At 35.0% G+C, this 12,254-nt stretch overlaps 1 protein-coding gene across 1 annotated transcript in view; it reads left to right on the forward strand.

Moving 5' to 3' along the window:
* Positions 1–12,254, forward strand: part of LOC150095506 (cytochrome P450 3A8-like) — a 93,453-nt gene that overhangs the window by 38,700 nt on the left and 42,499 nt on the right. Inside the window, exons 6-8 of the mRNA XM_090410695.1 lie at positions 391–479; positions 8,882–9,027; positions 9,894–10,009. Coding sequence (XP_090266821.1) covers positions 391–479; positions 8,882–9,027; positions 9,894–10,009 — 351 coding nt within the window. The remainder of the gene's footprint in view (positions 1–390; positions 480–8,881; positions 9,028–9,893; positions 10,010–12,254) is intronic.

A 12,254-nucleotide genomic window follows, 5' to 3' on the forward strand; every position in this document is an offset into this window, starting at 1 on the left:
AATCTTCTACAGCTTAAATTCTTAATTATTCATTTATCCGTGTTTCAAGGCGCTTTAGAAACATGTCCATTTAACTTAATTCATTATTGTTGGGATTGGAATTTAGATTTAGATTAAATATCTGTGAATGGCTGATTTACAGATAATATCTGTAGTAGTTTGTGTTTACGAATATTTGTAATCTAGTGAATAAATAATGCCTTTTACGCCTAATAATTTAAAATTTAAGATGAGATGTAAAATACAATAATACATTTTACACCTTTTGTAATATTATAGATTTGATTTCCTCTACTTTAAGTGGTATTATCAAAAAACATACGAAAGATTTTCCTGAACTTATATATGTAGGTAAAAAGTTTAATTACAAGTTAAATTATTTTCATTCAGATAGCCTTGATTATCAATGAATGTGCTGATACAGTAATACAGAATTTCTTGGAAACTGCTAAGAAAGAAAAGACAGTCGATTGTAAGAAGTAAGTAAAAGTACGATATCCTCTTCGTTATTTTTGATAAATACGCATTATTTAACAGAATATAGATTATGTTCTGAAACATATTATGTTAATAAAATTAGTATTCCACTTAAAAAAGCTTACAAATATTCAAAATACTTATATATAGAAATTAAGTTATAAAGGCAAATAAATTCATCACAAATAACTACAGTAATACAAAATACTAATAGTAATAGGTTGCCATAAGTCATCAATAAGCATTTCAGGTTAAGCAGAAATGACCCTATAAACCCAAGACTATTTCTTGGGTTTCACATCGTCAAACCCACGGAGAAGTCAGGTAGCATACATACACTGAAAAAGTGCAAAAAGGTGGTGTGTGTGTGTGTGTGTGTGTGTGTGTGTGTGTGTGTGTGTGTGTGTGTGTGTGTGTGTGTGTGTGTGTGTGTGTGTGTGTGTGTGTGTGTGTGTGTGTGTGTGTGTGTGTGTGTGTGTGTGTGTGTGTGTGTGTGTGTGTGTGTGTGTGTGTGTGTGTGTGTGTGTGTGTGTGTGTGTGTGTGTGTGTGTGTGTGTGTGTGTGTGTGTGTGTAACTTAGCTGCCTTATTGGAGTATTAGCTGTCTCATTAACCCTAATCTGTGAGCTTCCACAGCGATTTAGGATTGCTCCAGAACATTACAAACTGAAGATTTTACCTTCATAACCGGTTTCCGTGGAAGAATAGATTGATACTAGGGAAATATCATACCAGACGATCTCGGGTTTGTTTCCTGTACAAGTGCAGTAATCAGACTTAATATTTGAACTCTAGTTGTGATTAATGATAGGAGAGGTGTATTTAGCAGAATGTATTACAGCACCTGTGAAGTGCGTATAATGGTAACGATAGGATATATTTCCGTGGCCCTTCAACATTAGAAACATCGAAAATATTGAATGCCAGAAGGCTGACATTTCTGTTCCATTCTGTGTTGCTTATGCTGTGACGGTGGTATGAACACGTTTTCTTTGAACTACTATGAAGGATTTGAGTAAATGGGTGTGAAAAAACCGACTAGGCATAATCAGAATCCTGCTCCACAGGATTCTGATTATGGCTTGTCAGTGTGTTGACATATATTCGTCTCCTGCTTAATCAACAGAATTTTGATTAAGCAGGATCAACGCATTCTTTCTAGGAAATGAAAACCATTTTGGTGGAGAAATACTCCAGAATATCCAGAATATATCTGTTTTTAGCATTTAGCACTAAAACTGAACAAACCGTTTAATCAGACGTGTATAGGATTCAGGAAATCACAGTAATTATTAGGATACAAGAAACATCTGAATGTATCAACTGTTATGAACTAGTGCGATCTAGACTGCATAACCGAAGTGCAGAATACAAATAAATCTTCTTTTCTTCTTCTTTGGTGCATCAATCCGAAAATTGATAAATATAGCAGCACATCGAAACATCCTGTCTTGTGGCTTCCTTTTTATCTCTTCATAACTCTTAGCGCCAGTTAGCATCATTATGTTATTCATATATGAAATTCTTTGTCTACCTCGTGGCCTCTTTCCTCCTACATTCCCCTCCATTATTTCTGTAATCAGTCCCCCATGCCTCAAATGGTGTCCAATTAGGCTTTTTCTTCTCTTATTGATGTGTTTCGTTAATGACCGCTCTTCATGAACTATATTCAGAACGTCTTCATTACTTTTCTTTTCTGTCCAACTAATTTTCATCATCTTTCTTCAGCACCAAATTTCAAATGCCTCCAACTTTGTCATGTCTTGTTTTGTTAGAGACCAGGCCTCACAACTATATAATGCAATGCTCCACATGTATGTTTTCACTAGCCTTTTTTCTTTTGAGCTGGATGCTAAGTCCTTTACTGGTAAAAATATTTCTTCTGTTATAGAATGCTTTTTTGGCTAGGATTATTCGTGCTCTAATATCTGATTGGTTTCTTCCATCTTCCATGATAAGACTTTCAAGATATTTAAAAGAGGATACCTGTTGTAGTAGGTTATTTCTTTCCAGGTTTATTTTCATTGGATTTGCTTTACTTGTAATTAATAATTTTGTTTTCTTATAATTAATTTTTAGGCCGTACTGTGTGAAGATTTCTTCCATCTTTGTTAGGGTGGCTTTCAGTTTGTTTTCGTTATCAGCTAAAACTGCTATATCATCCGCAAACCGTAGCCAGTTAATATCAATTCCATTTATCTTAGTTCTTTCAGTTTATTTATTGCACCTTCAATGTGCAGATTAAACAATATGGGTAAAAGAGAGCACCCCTGTCTTACACTTCTACGTATTTTTGCTATTTCGGTTTTTGTTGTATTGCTGGCTGCTTCTACTGGGGCTTACTGATGCTTGTAAAGATTAAATATGAGCCTTCTATCTCTCCAATCTACCTTTATTGTTTTTAGGAGGTTAAACATTTGATTCCAGTCAATACTATCGAAGTCTTTCTCCAAGACAAGAAAGACTATCACAGTATTTTGATTCTTCTCCAATCTTCTTTCAATAACTGTTCTTAGAGATTGGATTGCTTCTCTTGTCCCCTGCTGTTTCCTGAATCCAAACTGGTCATTGCCAACATATTCTTCAACTTACCTTGTTAGTCTTTTTTGTATAATTTTGAGTAGTATTTTTGAAGCATGTGATATTAAGCTTATTGTTCGATGATTTTCACACTTGTTTGCATTATTTACTTTAGGAATGGGTATGACAGAGAATTGTGTAAAATCTTTGGGGATGATCCCTGTTTCATAAATATCCTTTATGATCTTGAAAAGGTATGACTTAGTTATGTTTCCTGAGTATTTTATTAATTCTGAGGGGATGTTATCAGTGCCTGGTGCCTTGTTGGCTGACAAATCACTCGGTGCCCATTCGAATTCATCTTTTAATATAGTTGGACCAATTTCTTCCATATCAAGTCTTGTTTCATCTTCTATAGCCTTGGCATCTAGATCTTTTCCACTATATAGATCTTCTAAGTACTCCTTCATCTTTCCGAAATTTCTTCCTTATCTATAAGTATGTTCCCCTGTTTATTTTTGATAATTGTACTTCGTGTCTTGTTTTGCTGGCTTATTTCTTTTGTTCTTTTGCCAAAACCATTGATAACCATTGTTCTTTTGAAGAACAAGAAAACCATTATTCTTTAGAAGAACAAGAAAACCATTATTGTTTAGAAGAACAAGAAAACCATTATTCTTTAGAAGAACAAGAAAACCATTGTTCTTTTGCTTTACACTTTCTATTTATCATATTTTTATATGTTTATATTTGTCTTTGCTTTCTTCCTTTAGGGAGGTTTTGTATTTTCTTCTTTCATCTATTAGATCTAGAATGTCCTGGGTGATCCATAGTTTTTTTATTTGCTTCTTCCTTAATCCTATGCAGTCACTGGCTGCCTTGATGATTGTATCCTTCAAATGAGTCCATTTTTCCTCCAGTTTTAATGCTTTCATCAGTTTGCTGTTTATAGTTTCTATGGTTTTCCTCTGTTTTCAGGTTACTTATGTTCCATTTTGGGCCTTTTCCTTGGTTGTGACAACTTTTTAAATTTCAGATTACATTTCAATAAAACCAAATTGTGATCACTATCAACATCAGCTCCCAGGTAACGTTTACATGATTTTACTTGAACTTGAGTTTTAAATCTATTTCTTGTCATAATATAATCTATTTGGTACCTTCCTATATTCCCTGGCATTTTCCAAGTATATCTTCTTATTTTTGGTACCTCATATCAGGTATTATTAATGATCAGAGTGAATTGGTGGCTGAACTCCAAAAGTCTATCTCCTCTTTCATTTCGGCATCCAAGTTCATACTTTCCCACCTCTCTACCATCTTTGCCGTCACCAATAACTGCATTCCAATCCCCCATGACAATAAGATTATCTTCCTTCTTGGTCAGTTTGATTAGATTCTCAATATCTACATGTATATACTCTCTCAACTTCATCATCACTGTGGTCGCTAGTGTTTAGACACTAGCGATAAATAAATATGTGTCTAAATTTATTTTCATAATAATTAACAAATAATATATACCTTCTTTTCGTTATACAGAATATAATTTTTTCACCTGATTACTTTCCAGTTATATTTCGTGTTTTCTTAATTTCGATATTTTATTTTCGTTAGAATACCTTTCATTAAGAATTCAATGAGCTCTGCTTGTTGGACTAATGTAAGAGGTAGATTATAGGAGCAGAAAATGTGTTTACGACTGGTTCAAAAGCTTTTGCAACAGGAAGGAAACGACTGAGGATGAGCCACGTTTGGGTCGGACGTCGACAAGTAGAATCCCAGACATGATCGAGCGAGTGCGACAGATGCTGGCACGACATCGGCGACTGACTCTACGATTTCTGGCGGTGGAATTTGGCATTAACAAGGACACGGTGCGCACTATCGTCATGAAGATTTGGGAAAGCGGAAGATCTGTTCCCGGTTTGTGCCGCACAAGCTGACAGACGAACAGAAAGCATAACGGATGGAAACTTCTGAAGATTTCATTACCATGTGTGTCCAGGATCCATCCTTTCTGCGAACCATCGTCACAGGAGATGAGACCTGGTGCTACCAGTTCAATCCGGAATCTAAGCGGCAATCGATGGAATGGCGTTCACCATCTTCCCCGCGACCCAAAAAAAGTCGCTTGCAAAAGCCCAAGATCAAAAACATGTTGATGGCCTTCTTGACAACGATGGCATCATCCATAAAGGATTAATTCCTGCTGGTCAAACCGTAAATGCCGTATTCTACGAGGAAGTTTTGAAACGGTTGCTACGACGCATCCAGAGGCTTTATGAACGTTGTCAAAAGTGTGTTGTGAAGGATGGCGATTGTTTTGAAGGCCAATAAAGGTAATTTGTTTGTATGTTCTGTTTTATTTGTTTTCTGATGCCATTCACCGAACTTTTTAGATGCACCACGCATACCATGCAATCTACCAAAAAAAACAAAAAAAAACAGTAATCACCTTGCAATAGAAAAGATACCACATGTAAAATTTTCATAATCGGAGCTGTTTAATAGTTCGTACTGCACTGCTAGACATTTAGCCCTGGTCAAAACACCAACCGACTTCTTTTCAAACAGCAGATCAAGTTGTCGGGAATTCTGAATTTTTTAAAGTAAGCTATTCGAAGCGCTGAGTAACCAGCTCCTCTTAATAGCGGTCTTCACCTTCAGTAGCCATCTATGTTTCAACACGAGCGCGTGTTCTAATAATCATTATTGATCCCCTTATCATTCTAACCTTTGTTCTTTGATATTTCATTAGTTCCAAATGGTATACTGTTTTAACTCAATAGGATTTAATTCTTCATGCGTACCCAGATTGCAAGTGAAGTCTCTGAAGTCTTTATCTAAACAATGGATGATTTAAGCCTTACTGAATAGTTTTAGATATTTTTATCGGTAATTAATACGAGATTAATTAACAGTGAAAAATACTATGCTTTTACATTTTCCAGTGCCTTTATTTTGATGGTGACATTTAAAATAAGATAATCAGTGAGAAACTTATGTCACAGATGAAATGTGAGTTCAGCGTGTAATCAAATTAAACAGTTTTGCACATAATGAATCGATATTTACAAAAATGAACTCTCTTTCTTACTTTCTTTAAAAAAAAACTAACCTTCTAACAAATATCAAGTACAAATTATGACTCACGATTTTTACTACCTAAAATTATCTTAATTACCTAAAATAAACCCTATTTCTCCCGATAATTAATATGATGTGATTTACCATCAGTCGCATAAAAGTATCGCGAAAGGATCAAAGCTAGATTGCTAAGAGTGTACATCCATGTAAACTTTTAAGGACTTTGGAGAACCGACCGAGCTTCTGATTCATTGAATCCCCATTTTCTCGTAATACAATCCATTAGTATATATCTGCTGAACGAATGAGAATAGGCTGGTAATGTAGAGTCTAGCCGAATAAATTGTATTCTGCATTGTCTTAAATCAAAATACAATAACGGCACAACAAAATAAAAAGTTATGGCGAATGGGCGTCTCTCTGTTAAACAAGGACCCATAGTTTTGTTAGAACGAAAAACAAACCCTCACCTGCTGGACCCACTCCAACTCAACCTCCTCAGAATTCAAGATAGGTACCATGAACATAAGAAAAATGAACAGAAAAAAAGTGGAAGTAAGATAAAAAAATCAGGGAAGCACCTCGTAGACATAATTACAGTATTTTTAATGAAACAATGACCACAAAATCTTGTGAGATTCTTCTAAATAAAAATTACAAGATGTTATATTCTGGTAACAATGATCAAGAATTTTCAATATTATTTTCAACCCTATGAAAATAATCCTGTTGAATGGCAGGCGATATCAAAAAAAAAAGTAATGTGGGCAAAAAGTCATATGGTCAAACTTCAAAATAGAGAATTAGACTATGAGACTTATCGTGAGTGTGGTCCATATACGGAAGAAATTGAGAAATTTTCTAGTCATTGGAGAAGGCAGCTGTTGAAAAAAAGAGGGGGAAATTCATCCTTATTGGAGATCTAAATAGCAGACATACAGACATGTGTTTTGAACATTTGAAAAAAAAAAAAAAAACGAATTACACCCATCTGTAATTCGTCAACTGACATCTAGATGTAATTAAGACGTCACTTAAGTATTAAAGGAGGCATGGATCTAGGTGTTGTTCATTGATAATAAGTATGCGTAGGTCTAGGAAGCTCAGTAATTTCGAACGTGGACTGGTTATTGGTTTCCACATCAGTGAGAAATCTGTCAGAGATATTACAACCCTCCTCAAGTTTACCAATTCAACAGTTGGTGACATGACTGTGATGTGGAAACGTGATCGCACAACCACGACAAAACCATGGGTAGGCCGCGTTTAATAACAGGCAGGAAAGTTGTTTCTTTGAAATCTCCATATTTTTTGGAAATCTGAAGATTTCCAAGTGATCTGTGAAACAATCACCCGGGAGTTCTGCAGTGCTACTAAATTGTATTCTGCATTGTCTTAAATCAAAATACAATAACAGCACAACAAAATAAAAAGTTATGGCGACAGGGCGTGCAGCGAGCACCATGTCTGTGCCTTGAGAGTTAAGAGGAATGGGGTTCCATGATCGTGCAGCTGCCCATAAACCAGACATTTCTCCTGTGCACGCTAACGCCTGTGGCATGTGGCAGTACTATTGGAGGGGTCTGGGTGTGGCGAATACCTGGAAAACGATTTCTGCAAGCCTATGTAGTGCCAAGAGTGAAATTTGGAGGAGGTGGCGTTACAGTGTGGGGGGTGTTTTTCATGCAATCGGCTTGGCCCTCTCGTGACACTACATGGAAATCTAATTTTGTGACAGTTGTCTGTATCAGCATGACAATGCTACCTGCCATAAAACAAGGTCTTTGAGGGAATGGTTTGTGGACAATAATGTTCAAGAAATGGACTGGCCAGACGAGAGCCCTGACCTGAATCCCTTAGAATAACTTTGGGATGAATCTGAACGCGGACTTTGCTCCAGACCTCATCGGACCACATCACGAACTCTTCTGGCTACAGCCTTTCAGAAAGAATAAGCTGCCATTCCTCCAGAGACGTTCCGAAACCCGGTAGAAAGTCTCCCCGGTAGACTTAGAGCTGTCATAGAAGCAAGGGTAGACCCACCCCGTATTAATATCCACTACTGTAAAGTGTGTCACAGGGAAACTCTGAATACAGTTTCGAGTAGGTGTCCGGATACTTTTGATCAGACATTGTGTACACTATTAGATTTATGTGGAAGATTCAGACTCTCATTAATACTTGTTCAAGTTCATCCAACATAAAGATGTCTACTAATTCACACAGAGAGAGGATGCGAGGAATAAGAGTAATCCCATTTAGTTTTCAGCAGGATAAAATAAGTGTATATATATAAATGTATATTATATATACAGTATATGTATGTATATATGTATGTATATATATATATATATATATATATATGTGTGTGTGTGTGTGTGTGTGTGTGTGCGTGCGTGTGTGTGTGTGTGTGTGTGTGTGTGTGTGTGTGTGTGTGTGTGTGTGTGTGTGTGTGTGTGTGTGTGTGTGTGTGTGTGTGCGTGCGTGTGTGTGTGTGTGTGTGTGTGTGTGTGTATTTGCATGCTGTCCTATTTAAACTGTTGCCGACAGAATACATAAATATAAATGCATAGCTGGACAAAGTGATCCTAAATATATGGATTGACACTACTGTCAAACGCATTTAAAATAATTTCTGACAAACCATGCAGAATTAAGTAACCTCGTTTTCATAATACTCTTGCGCATCAACTGTCTGACTTATCACATCACTAATGTAGCTCTGCAAATAAGTATTTCAATCACAACTTTCAGTATATTTATTTATTTACGTCTTTAAATCTTTTTTTTTTCAGATTATTCGGAGCATTTACAATGGATGTCATATGCTGCAGTGCTTTTGGAGTAAAGATCGACTCTCACAATGACCCTGGCAATCCAATGGTCGCAAATGCGAAGAAAATGTTCAACAAAGATATTCCTGCAACTGTCGCGATTTCTTGTAAGATTTATAAATTCTTTCTTCGCATTATTTGACAACAGTTTGATTTTCAATAACATGTATATAATATTTGCCGAGCTCATGTTTATATAATTTGAAATTATGAAAAACTTAACGAATTCATTATTCATTCATTTGGATCATTTAGATTTATTCCTGTTCATTTCGCTTTATTTAATCATAATTAGTAATAATTAATTTAATTTTACTTGACTCTAAGTCGCCGAACTTTCTTAGAGTTTTAGATCCAAAATAAGCAAATAGTGTTTGTCTTTGAATTTTAAAAATTCAGAATTTCATTAGGAATTGCAGAAATACAAATCCCCATCAAGAGTTCCTTTCTCGCTGCATTATTTAAATAGCACGGAACTCTTTCTAAGATATCTTATATTTGTTACTTAATAATACTTTAGATTAAAATATTTCACGGCTGGAAAATTTCTGAAGGTTTACAATTTATTGTTAGACACCTCAACGCTTTTGTAATGTTTGAAGCCTCGGAGATAAACACTGTGATTAAAATCTGCTAATGAAGGCTTTTGAACAATTATGAATGAAAATGGTGTTTTCGTTCATAATTGTAATTTAGGCACTACGTAGTCACTTATGAAAAATATTTTAACATGAGCCTCCAAGGTATTTATATTTTGTCCTGGTCTTCACTCGGAACACTTCATAAGGCAGATATATAAAAATAGAATGAATGAAACTGATTTCAAATTTTATGACAAAAGATTGAATTGATTATGTTTAAAATATTTAAAGTTTATTGATTTTTACTGTTCAATTTTTACTGAAATTTCCAAACTACAAAATGAGTAGTTATAAATAATGCTTATTAATGCAAAATTTCTTTCTTTCCTTAGTTCTCTTCCCGTCAATTGGAAAGCTACTTGGCACGTCCTTCTTTGCAGTAGATGTAATAAAATTCTTTCGAGATGTAGTCTTACAAGTGATCGGTAACAGGAAACAACAAGTGAAGGTAATGACAGACACAATTGAATTATGTGCATTAAATTTAAGATTTCAAATTAAATAAGATTTTCGATAAATAATCAAACTCCGACTCTTTTCAATATCATATCCGAAAGTTCTTTAAAAATTTTCTACTAACCTCTTCTATCTTGCTAATTCTCGATGAACTCCTGACAGGGATTTATTTAAATATCACTTTTAGACAATGATTATGTACCAATTTGCCGATATTTCGCTTGTTACTGGGCTTTTTTTTTTACATATTTTAACTTTTTTTAACCATTTTGTTACATGTGGTCAACTAATGTTTCCATTGTTATTCTGAAGCCAAATAATAATAAAATACTTGCTAAATATCGTAAAGACATTTAGCAAGCATTTAATAGAAAATAATCAGAAGTGTATCTAATTTCTGTAATAAATGAATGCAATGTTCTGTCATACTTGTCACGAAAAATATTTAATCATTCACTACCTGAAGAAGAAAGCATAAGAAAACTCAGAAACAAAAAAGTACCAGCTGCTGAGGAATAATAGTAGCCGAACTAATCAAATATAATAGTAAAGAATTAACTACAGAACGACAAATTTCTATAATCTTCCTTTCCTCAGAATAGAAGGAACTAATCATACCAATATATACATATAAATATAAATGAATAAGCATAACTGAATGCGAATAACTAAAAAGAATATTACCATGTGCTGTTGATAACAATGATGAGTATCAAACAGACTTTCGAAGATATCGTTCCACTGATGAGCAGATTTTTATTTTAAGCCTACGACTAAATATTATTAAAAATGAAATATTATCAAGCCTATTCATTTCATTTATAGATTTTAGTAGATTACATGGTATTCTTCATAAAGAGGACTTTTTTGAAGAGTACTAAATAAACTTTAAATACCACACAGCATAATAAATTTAATGGAAATTTCAACTACTTATATGTCATCATCATCATAACACTAATTACAGGTATAGACCATATTGGTCTGTTCCGGTCATATTTTCTGTCCGATTTGGATTTCGTTGAGACTTGAAAGTAATATGTGTTTCCCATGTCAAGTGACTAGAATGACGATAGGTATCCTAGTGGTGGGGCTTCCATCTTAAGACAATTAGGCTTGCTTTTTTTAGTAGATAGTGGAAACTAGTTTGAGAGGAAAGAGTCACCCCCCTCACCATCGTTTTGCTCTAAGAGCACTGGGGGGGGGGGAGTAAAAACTAAGAGACAGAGTAGAGGGAAAGAAGAGTAGAAGACCAGTCTCCAGATATGATATATTAAGTGTCTATTGTATGAAGTAAGATCAGGTCTAGCTTAGGTATCTCGGATTTGATATGCCCGTACTCACCAATGTGAGCCCTTGAGAAAGGGACTTATTATACGTAAAGAATAGTATTGGCTCCAATCTTGTTCGGAGAATTGATTCCAAAATTCTCCGAACAAGAGATAAAATGGAAACAAATACTCAGTCATTTCGTCCTTTTCTTGTATACACACTTGAAATGAGTATCATCTCGGTCTTCAAGCTCTAATGAAACAGTGCTTGAAAACTGAGACCACTTTTACATGTAGGGAGAATGGGTGAGGCGAGAATGGCTGAAAGAAGCATCCAATAGAAAGCAGCTGAGACGAATCACATGCCAACTGTTGGAGAATAACATCCGAAGAAACTTGGTTCAGATGGAAATCCTGGTAAGGGCTAGAAGACAGACAAGAGCTCAATCTGTCAGCAATAAACTAGAAGTGTAGAAGGTGTAATAATTGGAGTGAATTAAGCATTACTTATATGAATCTCACATGAATTAAGTTAAATTTGAATTACTGATACAATTTTGATCTTTGGATTAAACTTTTCAGTACAGCAACTGTTGAAAATGACACGATAGCGGTTCAATTAAATCTATTTGTTGAATTTTGTTTCTTAAATATTTTAATTGTATTGTTTTCAAAGTTAATTTCCATTAATATTACATATTTTAAACATTCGAGGTCATCATTTCTCGAGTCAGGTTAGTAAAGGAAGAGCGGGGTATCTCATTTTGCTCCGTTCGGTATTCTGGTAATAGTATTCTTTATTCATCTTACAAGTATAGTTCATTGCTATACTTCAAATATCAGCATGCAGCTGCCCCTCGTTAAAAAAAGAGGCTGCAGCGCTTTACAGTGTTCTTTACTAACATGAGAATTCGTAGACTCTCTCTCTGAAATGTAAAACATTCACTGGTACATCTGTACTGGTGA

Source organism: Typopeltis vanoorti, chromosome 20 (genome assembly GCF_054136105.1).
Source record: "Typopeltis vanoorti isolate ZY-2024b chromosome 20, IOZ_Tvanoo_1.0, whole genome shotgun sequence".
NCBI lineage: Eukaryota > Metazoa > Arthropoda > Arachnida > Uropygi > Thelyphonidae > Typopeltis > Typopeltis vanoorti.